This window comes from Bemisia tabaci, chromosome 2 (genome assembly GCF_918797505.1).
Source record: "Bemisia tabaci chromosome 2, PGI_BMITA_v3".
NCBI classification, from domain to species: domain Eukaryota; kingdom Metazoa; phylum Arthropoda; class Insecta; order Hemiptera; family Aleyrodidae; genus Bemisia; species Bemisia tabaci.
In genome coordinates this window covers 34,676,184-34,689,769 of record NC_092794.1, presented here as the reverse complement: position 1 = coordinate 34,689,769, position 13,586 = coordinate 34,676,184, and the positions used below count along the sequence as shown (strand labels likewise).

Genomic DNA, 13,586 nt, shown 5'->3' with positions numbered 1-13,586 from the left:
GGATTTTTACATTTTCTTTAAATATAGGCTGAAAACTTACTTAAGGCTCAGCCTCAGCCCCCCCCCCTCCCCCTTGTGAGGCACCGTAAGGCTGTTGGAGACCCCCTTCCCCCTAAGAGTCTTACGTAATTCATGGACATTGCCCAGTAAATCAAGTTTACCAAATTTCAAAATCCAATAAATTTCCATAGAATCCATCCAAAAATGGCTGATCAGCAGGACTCGTACATGGTGTTGCAAAGCTGTAAAATGATTAATAATTGTTCTGAGAGGCCGCATTGATGTCCCATTAAGGTTCTTATATTTACTATTTCATTGTGTCCTCCTCTAACAATCTATCAGTAATGATAAATTAAAGCTCAAGTCTAGCTTGGCAGACGAATACACTCTCCTGCAACCGATCAGAAAGACTTGGATTTAGTGCTCTAGATCTTCATGATGTGTCATCATCGTCCTGGGATGCAACTTGAAAGTCCTGTAACATTTTTCTTTCCATGTATCAAAGTGTTTTACTCCCATAAGCTTTTAATATAGATATATCGTCGGCGTAAGTCTGCAATCACATATCTCGTCTGCGGTAACTGAAAATCTCCGTCCCTATGTTATTTTTTAAAAGGCGAGCACATTGACATCATTTCTTGAAGTTCATGCCGAATTTTCTTCGCACAGAGAAGAAAAATCACGGCAGCTTTAAAGAATTGCCATTGAGTAGTATTCTGTTTAAAAAGTAAAGAATGTCAGGAAGTCTGTGACGTTGCAAACCGAGTTATGTGATTGCCGACTTACACCGTCGATATTTAATCCAGTGTTAAGCTTGGCAATTTGGCAAATGGAAACGAGTTCATACGGCCGATCGGTAAGCCTCGAGAGTGACGCTCCGGAGCTGTAATTTAAAAGACCGTGATTTGAAATAAGTGATTTTTTCATATAGAGTACACATAATTTCTAAAAATAGCAATCCCCAAGACCCCTAAAAATTTATACAGCACGGTTTGAACAATCGATCTGATTTGATGGCACTCCAATTTGGCTTTGGAACAATTCAGCAGCGTCGGAATATCGCGCAAGACAAAGTTGAGCGCGAATAATTCGGCTATTACTGAAATTGGTGCGGCAACTATGACTAGACGCTCGGTCCTTAGAATTCTCTACCTGATAAGATAAATCAATCTACAAATTATTTGTTCAATTGACGATTGATTGGACGTAGCTGATTAACCAAATAATTTTTACAATGGACAAGTAGCGGTTTGTGTCTTGGAGGCGCCGTTTCGGCAAAACGCTCGGAAAATCAGACGGTTTCCCCATTAGACAACATGAAACATCCGGCGGACACTTACTCGATGGCTTCACTAGACAGGGCCGTTGCCGGACGGCCCAGATAATCGTCCTATTTCATACACCAAGGCTCTGGGCCGCGGCCGGCCGAAATCCACGGATCGGCGACCTAACTAGCCCATTCCTGGATTTCTGTATTTTTGAAGTCCTCACGCCGAATGTCTCTTGCTGAGGCCAGGGAGTTTTGGCGAGGCTTCCTGTGGAAATCACAGCCAAACTAGCATGTTTTTGGGGCCCTTAGAGAGTCCGCTGAAATCCCCTGAAGGCAGTCTACACCCTAATTCGCTAGAGTCTCCTAGACTCCGAATTTCACTCCGTCTTATCCGTCGCAGATCCGTCGATTAATCCCCCAGTTTGCCCTTCAGTTGAAACCATAGTGCACAGACGTACCCCACTGCACTAGGATAACGAGTCTGAGGTAGGAGACCGACTAGTTACAGTGTCAGGGCTCTCCCATCTCCCCCCATATCTTCCTCCCTGACTGGTGGACGCCCCCATCTGCGCCCTTTTTGCTCACTCTAGGCTCAAGGTCGAGAACCATTATAGTTTCCGAATAATTTTTTTCTCAACTATGGTGCAAGGGGAGCGGTGACTCAAATCTTTTGCAAGTTTCGAACCATTCCGTTCCCCAGCTTAATGGACCACTCATGAGTTACAGAAAAAGATGATCCAAGTTTAAAGTCTGGTTCCAGTTAAGAAAAAAAAAAAAATTTGAAACTTCACAAGTTCTTCCTTTAAAACCAACTTTTCTGGCTTAAAAACTAGAAAAATGCCCAAAAGTTAACTTGATTTAATTTGGGGATTATAATCGCAAGAATCTCAAAGAACGCAATTTAAGAAGAATTTTTGTGATAACCGGACATCCCTATCTACATTTCATCAACAGATTTCGAGATTCGAAGGCTTCAAACCCCCCCCCCCCCCTCCACAAAATATTTGGAGGTCAGAAAATTTGAGGAAAGAAGCACTCAAGTATGAGTAATTAATAGACGAAGTTTGGGGAGAAAATCCAAAGGGGCGGTGAAAAATAACATTTTTGCAAAAAGCTCTTCAGCTGGTGCCACCAAATTACTTTGCTTTAGTTCTTGATAATTTCTTCTAGTTTATAACAATTCGGCAAAACTCTACTACAAAGTCATCTGCTGTGTTTCCTAATACAGGGTGATCCAAAAGTCCCTTCCACCCCCTCTAACTTTTTACCTAATTGAGGTAAAGATTTGAAACTTCGGGAATATTCCTAGGTCAAAGGGAGCTACTTTTTGGCCCCCCTAAAATTTTCAGGGGGGCTCCCCTTGGGGGGGCAACGGCCCCCAACTTTTAGTTTTCAAATGGGAAGACCCCCTTTGTGATAGCTCGTTCGAAAGAGCATAAAAAAAGAAAACTTTTCGCGCAAACCCGAAGTCAATATCTCAAACCGTTTCAAAATGGCGGCCGGTTAAAGTTCAAAATGGCCGAAAATTCACACCGGTTATTTGTCGATGGATTTGCACGAAAATCGGTATGTAGGGGTATTTTGACACGAGAAAAACGAATTTGACGTTAGATTTTCAAAAAAACCGAAATTTCCAAAATGGCCACCGGTTAAAGTTCAAAATGACAAAAAATTGATTTTTTTAGAAATCTGAGTTCAAATTTGTTTATCTTATGCCAAAATACTCTCAAATTCCAAGTTTTAGGCAAATCCATTAGCAAAAAACCGAGGTGACAATTTTCGGCCATTTTAAACTTTAACCGGCGGCCATTTTGGAAATTTCGGTTTTTTTGAAAATCTAACGTCAAATTCGTTTTTCTCGTATCAAAATACCCCTACATACCGATTTTCGTGCAAATCCATCGACAAATAACCGGTGTGAATTTTCGGCCATTTTGAACTTTAACCGGCCGCCATTTTGAAACAGTTTGAGATATTGACTTCGGGTTTGCGCGAAGAGTTTTCTTTTTTTATGCTCTTTCGAACGAGCTATCACAAAGGGGGTCTTCTCATTTGAAAATTAAAAGTTGGGGGCCGTTGCCCCCCCCCCCCCAAGGGGAGCCACCCTGAAAATTTTAGGGGGGCCAAGAAGTAGCTCCCTTTGACCTAGGAATATTCCCCAAGTTTCAAATCTTTACCTCAATTAGGTAAAAAGTTAGAGGGGGTGGAAGGGACTTTTGGATCACCCTGTATACTGATCTTGTAAACCAAGATTTCGGTATTAAAATAAAAAGAAAGAAAACTTACCTGATCCCCACAGAAGTCCATCCATTGCTATTTTCCTAACCTCTACTTCCATTGCTTTCATGTCTGTTTCATCATCCCATGGCTTTACATCAAAGATAATCATTGATTTGGCAATGACAGCGGGCTCTAAATCGACAAAAATCAGTGACTGAAGATCAATTGTGCAGATAATTTGGTGTTGATAAATGATTGCCCAAGGATTGAATGTATAAAAATAATTTAATAACGAGATGTTTAAGTCATCAGGACTAATTCTGGCTCTGAGGCTCTTACTTTTATTACATAACCTCAACGAGTTGACACCTCTTCATTCTATACCCTTCTCTGGTGTGCACTTACTTAGCTACTTTTTGTGAACTGAATCTACTTACAATTAGGGAGCTCTGATGAAAGTGAAAGAATTTGAACTTTAAAGCTTTACCTAGCTGTCCATACTGGAAAGAATGCAAAAGGTCTTACTACACATTCTTCTGGCATTGCCATCAGATAACTAGAGAGATTGTTCCAAAGAGGACGATTTTGCCCCCCCCCCCCCCCCCGCCTTCGGCCCTAACTTTGCTCAGATGTTACACTAAGTGTCTCCGATGTCAGGGAAAGAGCTTGATGCAAAAACGGCTTTTTTCGCCCCCCCTCTGGAAGTTCTTCAGACTTTGTCTATTGATTACTCATACTTGAGCGCTTCTTTTCCCAAATTTTCAGACCCCCAAAAAATTTTGGGGGGGAGCTAGGGGGGGTGGAAGTCAAAACCTGTGAACCTCGATATCTCTTGAACAAAGAAAGATATCGAGGTCCGGTTTGGACGAAAAATCGTCTAAAATTGCATACTTTAAGATTCTAAAGGTCAAAATCCCGATGTCACATTTTTAAGTCAACATATGTGCTTTTTTCCAGTTTTTAGGTCTAGAAAATTTCTTTTGAACGAAAAATTTACAAAGATCTCAATTTTTTATTTGAACCAAAACCAGTTTTTTAAATTGTTCGTCTTTTTCCGCATCCAACGAGTGGTCCATTAAGCTGGGGAACCAAACGGTTCCGGAGTTATGATCGATTGAAGTTTCCGCTCAACGCGCGCCGACCGATTTTTGCGCGCAAAAAAGTCGGATTTGACTGTTATTAGATCAGATTGAATGTTCAAACTGAGCAAAATGCTTTATTAGGGACTCTTGAGGGTCGCTGCGTTCAGAAATTACCGATACTTCCAAAAAATTCACGTTTTTAAAATTGCAGCTTCGGACAGGACCACTGAGCGGCCGGTCGGCGCTCAGTGGGCCTCTAAAATAGCGCTGCGGAGCTGTAATTTTAAAAACGTAAATTATTTGGAAGTATCGGTAATTTCTGAACTCAGCGACCCTCAAGAGTCCCTAATGAAGCATTTTGCTCAGTTTGAACATTCAATCTGATCTAATAACAGTCAAATCCGACTTTTTGGCGCGCAAAAATCGGTTGGCGCGCGTTGAGCGGAAACTTCAATCGCTCCTAACTCCGGAACCGTTTGGTTCCCCAGCTTAATGGACCACTCGTTGGATGCGGAAAAAGACGAACAATTTAAAAAACTGGTTTTGGTTCAAATAAAAAATTGAAATCTTTGTAAATTTTTCGTTCAAAAGAAATTTTCTAGACCTAAAAACTGGAAAAAAGCACATATGTTGACTTAAAAATGTGACATCGGGATTTCGACCTTTAGAATCTTAAAGTATGCAATTTTAGACGATTTTTCGTCCAAACCGGACCTCGATATCTTTCTTTGTTCAAGAGATATCGAGGTTCACAGGTTTTGACTTCCACCCCCCCTAGCTCCCCCCCAAAATTTTTTGGGGGTCTGAAAATTTGGGAAAAGAAGCGCTCAAGTATGAGTAATCAATAGACAAAGTCTGAAGAACTTCCAGAGGGGGGGCGAAAAAAGCCGTTTTTGCATCAAGCTCTTTCAGCTCCTTTGGATAATTATGGGGAGGGGGAAGGGGCAGGGGAGCAAAGCTGCCACTTTTGCGAAACTTTAAAAATCTTTGGGTCGGTTTGGGTGTAAGCGTTGCGGTTTGCGCTACAAAAACGTCAAAAATATTCCCTACAAAAATGTCAATACTTTTGTGATGGTTGCATAATGTATCATCATCACAATTAGATTTTTTCAGTTTTGATGGTTTGACTTTTTTCCATTTTTCCGTACTTTTTTGAGGCGATAGTTGCTATGTGAATAAAAACCAAGTGGGGTGATTCTCCATAGAATTTTGCCCCTGCCACACTTTATTTGACCTTGGGGAAATGAGTTGTTTCCGAGTTACAGCGATTTTTCTGTTTGCCACAGTCTGCGGCCAATTCAGACAAATGGAAAGTAGGGCCTCCAAGTATTTATAGAACCCTCTTTGAAAAGTGCTATATGCACTTGTTTTTTTATGCTGAATTTAAATTTGAGCTTGATTCAGAACAATTTTCCCTTGAGAGTTGCCAAATCGTTAAAAACCCGATTTTTAGCAGTTTTCGCATGAATCTGCGGCTAATTGGAGAGAAATGATCAACACGAACCTAAAATTCGGATTTTACTTAAAAAACTACGAAAGAATCATAGATCAATCACTGTTCCTCTGTAATTGCAGACCATGGCTGCACTGCCAGGCACACTGCTAATGTGCCTGGAATGCTTAAAAGTAATTAAATTTAACAAAAACTATGAAAGAATCATGAATCAATCACTGTTCCTCTGTAATTGCAGACCATGGCTGCACTGCCAGGCACACTGCTAATGTGCCTGGAATGCTTAAAAGTAATTAAATTTAACAAAAACTATGAAAGAATCATGAATCAATCACTGTTCCTCTGTAATTGCAGACCATGGCTGCACTGCCAGGCACACTGCTAATGTGCCTGGAATGCTTAAAAGTAATTAAATTTAACAAAAACTATGAAAGAATCATGAATCAATCACTGTTCCTCTGTAATTGCAGACCATGGCTAACTGTCAGTGTGCCTGGAATGCTTACGAGTAATAAAAATTTCGGTCTATTTTGCTCCTAGAATCAATGGATTGTAGGTAGTAAGGAGACTTCGATCATACTTTTCGACACTAAATTCGATTTGGAACTTGGTGCCACAGGATTTCCTCAGAGATATTGCCAAATTGTGCAAAAGACGCATTTTCGGAACTTTTTCTCACCAAGTCAGCTTTGACGAAGTCAATTTAATTCAAAGGACGTAAATTTGAATATCACCTCCAAAGAAACGTATGTATCTGATAAGCTAGACATTCTCAACATCTAATATGCTGCAGAAGTTGCCAAATTGTGCGAGAACTGCTAGAAATAAGTTTTTCATACGATTTGGCAACTTAAGAGGGACAATTTTTCAAAATAAAGTTCAAATTCAAATTCAAATTCAAATTCAAATTCAAATACGCATAAGTAGCACTCTTCAAAGAAGGTTCTATTAATTTTGCAGGCCCTAGTTGCCCTTTGTCTAAACTAGCCGCCGACTGGTTAAGTGCAGAATCGTTACAACTCGGAAGTAGATCATTTTCCATAGGTCACATAAGATATGGTAGATGCAAAATTCTATGTAGAATCACGCCGACTGGTTTTTGTTTACATAGCAACGATCTCCTTGAGAGAAGATACGATAAATGAAAAAAAGCGGGTATAATATATCAAAATGTACGGAAAAGTGCGACAAAGAAAATGAGTTGCTTCTTGTTTGAATCGAGAATCCGGCATTTGACGATGTACCAGGGTTGAAAAAAAATTGCCTCTTAAGAAAGTGTGAAAAATGGCATCATCGCAGTCTCAAATTACCTTAACGATCAAATTGAATGCATGTTTCATGAAAACGTAATTTTTGAAGAATTTTAGCCCAAACCGCATCTCAATATCTTTTTTCGTTCAAAAGATATGGAACTCAATGGTTTTCAACTTGGCAACGCTGCTTGAGAGAAGTTATTTTCAGGCCTTGTAATGTTGGGAAAAGGCGTATCCCAGAATGAGGAATGACACATTGAAAATTGGTCAAAATATATGAGTAGGGGAGGGGGGGAATTCTGTCGATTTTTCATACACCCCTTTGAGTTGTAGATTTTGGGAAGTAGGGGTCGTAAGTGGAGTGAGGCCATATCTTGTTCATTCAATATTTTGAATAGCTGTGAGACAATTCAGCTGAAATTTTTAGAGTACGTAGTTCCTTTGTAGGAATACTAGGTTTCGAATGGAATACATAGTAGGGAATATGTCTGTATGCATATTAGCACCGTTAAAAATAGCTTTTTCGAATTTTACATGGGAGAACCCCGCAAAAGTTTCCTTTTAGTGTGTAAAGAAAGACCGAAAAAAGAAAATCGAAAAAAGAATTGTTTTACCCGTGCCGCACGGCCATTGTATGTGGTACGCTTGCAAGTTGGATTTCCGCAAATCGCGTTTTTTGGCGGTTCGAAGCGTCTCCGAAGGCATGATGGAATTCATCTAGACATCTGAAATTATGATAATTATCTCCACTTTGTGCGTACTTTCACGTGGTATTAACAGAAATTTTATAGACTTTTTTAAAGTACGATTTTTTTGCTCTCAAAGTAGGGCGAAAAGACTATATGCGGTTTAAATTCGCACATCGCGGTGTATCACGTTTTGGCACATTGCTTATGCACGATAATTTTCATGCAGGGATCTGACAATACGGTTAGTAACTCAACTTTTTTCGTACTTTCACGTGGTGTTGACGGAATTTTTATAGAATTTTCCAAAGTACGATTTTTTTACCTTCAAAGTAGGGCAAAAACACGATATCTAGAAAATAATTATGTTATGTCACATCTTGGCTTCACTGAGTTTCATCATCAGTCCGGGCGACTTGGAAATTGCTTTTTGAAACACTTTATATATTTTGCCATAAACTGTGAGCTGAAATCTGAGTCCATTGTAAAAGCTGCAGGTTGCAACGCGTTCGCAGGTGGTTCGCAACTAGCTGTGATCTCGCGTGCATAGAACACGGAAAGCTGAACGGTTGAAATAAGCTTGAAATTGGATGAAGTGTCTGAGCAGCATTCCTAAATTCACACTTAACTTGTTAGTTGTATGATGACCATCTGTTTAGAGGGTAGACGACCAACTTTCGTATGTTTAATGTCTTGTGAAATTTCGTCCCCCCCCCCCCCCCCAAGGTAAGGACTCATTTTTGTTTTACTTTGAAATGCCCACCACTCGGAGAGACACCTCACACAGTACGTTTTAAACACTTTTAATGCGGTCTACATACCACCCGCAATTTTTTTGCGTAAATTTCAACTAAAAGGCTTACTGAGCGGAGACAACAAACTGCGAATTTTGAAGTTTGGCCGTTTATGAGAAAATGCGATTTTTCGCTTTTTTGGCCGGAATTTCGGGTCAAGGCGCTGAAAAAGCCAAGTTAGGTTGTTTATGAGGATTGTAAATGCATATCCTTTACATCAATAGCAGTCAATCAAGTGTCAGTACATAGCTATTCGTGCATATTGCTCAAAATTCGTATCCTTAAATTCACGATTTCCGGGTTTTTAGGGGGTTCGTCAAGGAGAAATCCGAACAAAAGAGAGTTAACTCGGAACAAATTGTTTAACAAAATTTTCTTCTGTAAACGTCGTCAATAGGTCCTCTTGAACAACATACCAAAAGTTTACCACGGTTCGATCCCGGAACATCCCCCGAAATTGCCTAAAAGTCAAAATGGCGGCCATTATAAGGGCTCTGAGATTTCGATTTTCTTAAAATCCGCATACAGTGTCATGTGAGGTGTTAATTCCTATGTAATTTTGGTCGTAGATTTCAGATATGAAGTCATAAGTCCCCCGGACAAAGATGGCAGCCAATTTTGAAAGACGAGGGTGAATTTTTAAAAAGCCAAGATATGACTTAACATAATTATTTTCCAGATATCGTGTTTTTGTCCTACTTAGAGGGTAAAAAAAAACGTACTTTGAAAAATTCTATAAAAATTCCGTCAACACCACGTGAAAGTACGAAAAAAGTTGAGTCACTAACCATATTATCAGATCCCTGCATGAAAGTTATCGTGCGTAAGCAATGTGCAAAAACGTGATACACCGCGATGTGCGAATTTAAACCGCATATAGTCTTTTCGCCCTACTTTGAGAGCAAAAAAATCGTACTTTAAAAAATTCTATAACATTTCTGTTAACACCACGTGAAAGTACGCAAAAAGTGGAGATAATTATCATAATTTCAGATGTCTAGATGAATTCCATCATGCCTACGGAGACGCTTCGAACCGCCAAAAAACGCGATTTGCGGAAATCCAACTTGCAAGCGTACCACATACAATGGCCGTGCGGCACGGGTAAAACAATTCTTTTTTCGATTTTCTTTTTTCGGTCTTTCTTTACACACTAAAAGGAAACTTTTGCGGGGTTCTCCCATTAAAAATTCGAAAAAGCTATTTTTAACGGCCACCCTAATGCATAAATTCTGTTTTGACCTTTCTTTGAGTTTTCCCTAGTTAATTCTAGTTCTACCTAACTTCCAAAAATTATCGAGAGAACCACTTTTCCCTGGGTAATTCTAGTTTTTACTAGTCTAAACTAGTTTTCACTAATATCCAAGTAGGTAAAACAGGTTCCAACAGTGAAAGTCCCAGTTAATGGGTCGATTGCGCTGTCAAAATCAAGAAACAAAATCGTGTTTTGATGCTTGATTTTTGCAGATAAGCTAAAAATATTAATATCCGAATAAACTGCAACTTTCTACGTTCAATATTAACCGAGATATCGCCCTTGGAAAAGTTGGATTTTTGACGTCATCCACCCTGGTAGTAACACCCATGGTTTCTTCCACATTGCCTTCATCAGTCAACGACGCACTGGTTACTTAGAGTCCCTTTATACTGAGAGTGTAGACAATGCGGATCCATTTCTGATTGGTTCCTGTATTTTAGACCTTCACAGTGTCACAAGCAGGAATAAAGATTACAGTTTCACCGATTACAAGGATTATAAACTGAAATGGACCAAGGCATAGGCGGGACGGTACGGAGAAAATGAAATGAGAGTGGGAACTAAGACAGGAATTCAGGAATGGGTTGATCAAGGATTACAGCAAACACATGATTTGTGTAATCTTTATTCCCGTTTGTGACATCCACAAGCCGCGTTACCTCAACTCTCTATATAAAGGGACTCTATGGTTACTCAATGTGAAACTTGGATGAAAGCAAGGTGGAAGAAACCAAGGGTGTCACTACTGCAGTAGATGACGTCAAAACCCCAACTATTCAGAGGGCAATATCTCGGTTAATATCGTGCACAGAAAGCTGCAGTTTGGACAGAACTTATTTTTTTTGACTAATCTACAAGAATCAAGAATCAAAATACAATTCTGTGATCAGCGCAACTGACCCACTGCAAATAGCAGGTTTTGAAAGTTTGAGGTGGAAGGAGGGATTAAGTGGTTCTTTAAATAGAACCGCTTTCAGATAAAACACTTGCTTCTCTGGGTGAACACACAGAAAGTTTAGGAGATTACCTCCCCCCCTCCCCCGCAAAAAGCCAGTTTCTCTCTGAAATTTAGCTTAAGTATAGAACCCATTAGAGCAAACATAAAGAATTGAATAAAATGAAGTATACTTTTAGATTTTTTGGCAGCATATTCAGCTAAGCGTTGCTCCTTCACTCGTTTCGCTTCTTCATCTTCATCCTTGGCGCGAGGGAAAAAAAAATTCAGAATTATTGATTTACAAAAAAGGAAAAATATAGCAATGCCCAAAACTGGAATAACTGATCATTCAAATACTTAAACTTTATACCTACCCTAGAAGGACAGCTGCAGAAAAAACAAAATTTCTTGGTAACTGAAGTACTACGCAGGGTGTCTACTAAAACAGGCTGGCCGAAAATCTGTACTTTTACAGCACATTCCCAAGAAATTCAGAACTTTTCAATACTTTCAACTGACGAAATTCGAAAAATTTCAAAAATTTTAATTTCCTGCTCAAATTGCGACAAAAATGATAAAAGTTCCAAACCTTCTTGCGAAATTTCTGCACTTCTTCGGTACTTCCGGACCGCCCTTGAAAAATCAATACTGTTTCCGGACTTTATGGAGATTCCGGACTTGTAGACACCCTATATTATAGGACTTTAGGGGAATTATTTTAGTTGCGGATGTTACATTCTGTGCCTTAAACTGTCCAAAAGTTGGTCTGCTCAACCCAAAAAATTCAAAATTTTTCGGGAACTAAGTAATGGTAATGTACCTTACTCTCTATCATGCTGCAAAGAGGGTTATACAAAATCGGCGATTTTACCCCCGTCTTGGATTTTGCCCGGAGTTGGATATGTTGTTCCCTATCACAAGACACGCCTTTTTCCGGCGTTGGCAAGTTCACCCGAAATTTTTCCCGCGCGCTACAGCGTTGCCAAGTTGAAAACAGGCAAATTCCGTAAGGGGCGTTAAAATTGAGCTATGAAGTTGCGGTTTTAACGAAAATTCTCTAAAAATTGCGCACTTTTAGGAAATGACCATCAATTTAGTGTCGCATTAATTTTAACATGCGTTGTTGCCAATTTTTCGATTTTTTAATTCGACTAATTTTACAAATCCGCAAATACCCAAAAAAGCTATCTTCAAATTTGAATAAAAAGTTGTCTAATCGATAGTTCGTTTGATTCCACATCCATCGATATATTATAGCTTGCTGGGAAACTTTTGGTTCGCGAGATATCATCATTTTTGTAAACAGCTTTATGGAGCGACGACGCTTTTTGAGTCCGGGCGGATAGAAATTTTGGCCTCCAAAAACACAGGTCAGCATTATTTCCATGGTTTCCTATGTAATTTTTGGCGCTGAATCCGAATTTGACCATTTCATAACAAAATTGTCACCAAGAAGTTGCCAAATTTGGCAAAAATGGCGTAAAATCGGCCTTTTTGACGGATTATGGCCAGTGACTTGCCAGGAGTTGATCAGACGACAAAATTGGTTATTTCCACAGTTAAAACTCGTTGAACTTTCTACAAGCTGAGTCAAATTCTTTCTGCTCACGGCAAAATTAAACAAGCGACAAGCAGCAAACTGAAAAAAAGACACCAAAATCGGCGCTTTTTGCGGTTTTTGTCCTAAATTTCTTGTTTTCCGATTTAGAGAATGTTTCTTGACTAAACTAATGAACAACATGAGCAGAATTTAATAAAAATGAACAATAAAATAAAATCGAACATATTCCGATGTTGCCAAGCTTAAACAAAATACTTGAATTTTCGCTGGTTTTTTCGATAATTGTCCATATTCTTTGTTCACTTCTTATTTTTAATGTATCTCTCGTGCAAAGTAATACACTTTTGTAGAATAATTTAATTTTCAACTTAGATATAAACTAATTACCAGGATATTTATTCCAGAGAGGAAAAATTCAAAAAAAGTGAGTTTTGTCGAATCGTGTCAATAAATCACATTTTGAAACAGTAATGGAAAACTTTCTGCTAAAAATTAATGAATAAAATGTACTCCTCAGACTGACTTCATTAAAACAAGACAAGACGCATTGCAATATTGCCAAAATTACGTACAATCGTTGAATTTTGGCGGTATTTGACCGTTATTATTCATCGCCCTATATTCAGTATACAATTTTATTTTATAATTCTGAGAAAATGGAGTTTAATAGAAAAGAGTAATAATACCAAAGTGAAGAAGCCGCCCAGGAAAGGGCAATAAGGGGCTTAAAAAGGAACGGAGGCGCTCCAAATTACTGAGGACCTGTGGGAGGACAAGGAACTATGGCGGTTAGGCGTTGCGGGGCGCGAGAGACCACTGTTAAATCAGCTCCTATCTATGTATGTAACAATACGATAGTTTGTCGTTACACTCTGTCTAACTCAGATTTTCCTAAGAAATGTTCATTCAGTCGGAAAACAAGAAATTTAGGACAAAAACCGCAAAAAGCGCCGATTTTGGTGTCTTTTTTTCAGTTTGCTGCTTGTCGCTTGTTTAATTTTGCCGTGAGCAGAAAGAATTTGACTCAGCTTGTAGAAAGTTCAACGAGTTTTAACTGTGGAAATAACCAATT

At 39.2% G+C, this 13,586-nt stretch overlaps 1 protein-coding gene across 7 annotated transcripts in view; it reads right to left on the bottom strand.

The window, feature by feature from the left end:
• Positions 1-13,586, bottom strand: part of LOC109034625 (elongation factor 1-delta) — a 156,745-nt gene that overhangs the window by 39,303 nt on the left and 103,856 nt on the right. For all 7 annotated transcript variants that reach the window (XR_011899305.1, XR_011899307.1, XR_011899306.1 and 4 more), the window contains 2 exons: positions 11,145-11,214; positions 3,557-3,682 (listed from right to left, as the gene is read on the bottom strand). Coding sequence is in view for 3 of the 7 variants with exons in the window: in XM_072297211.1 (XP_072153312.1) it covers positions 3,557-3,682; positions 11,145-11,214 (196 nt within the window). In the remaining 4 variants the exon portion in view is untranslated. The remainder of the gene's footprint in view (positions 1-3,556; positions 3,683-11,144; positions 11,215-13,586) is intronic.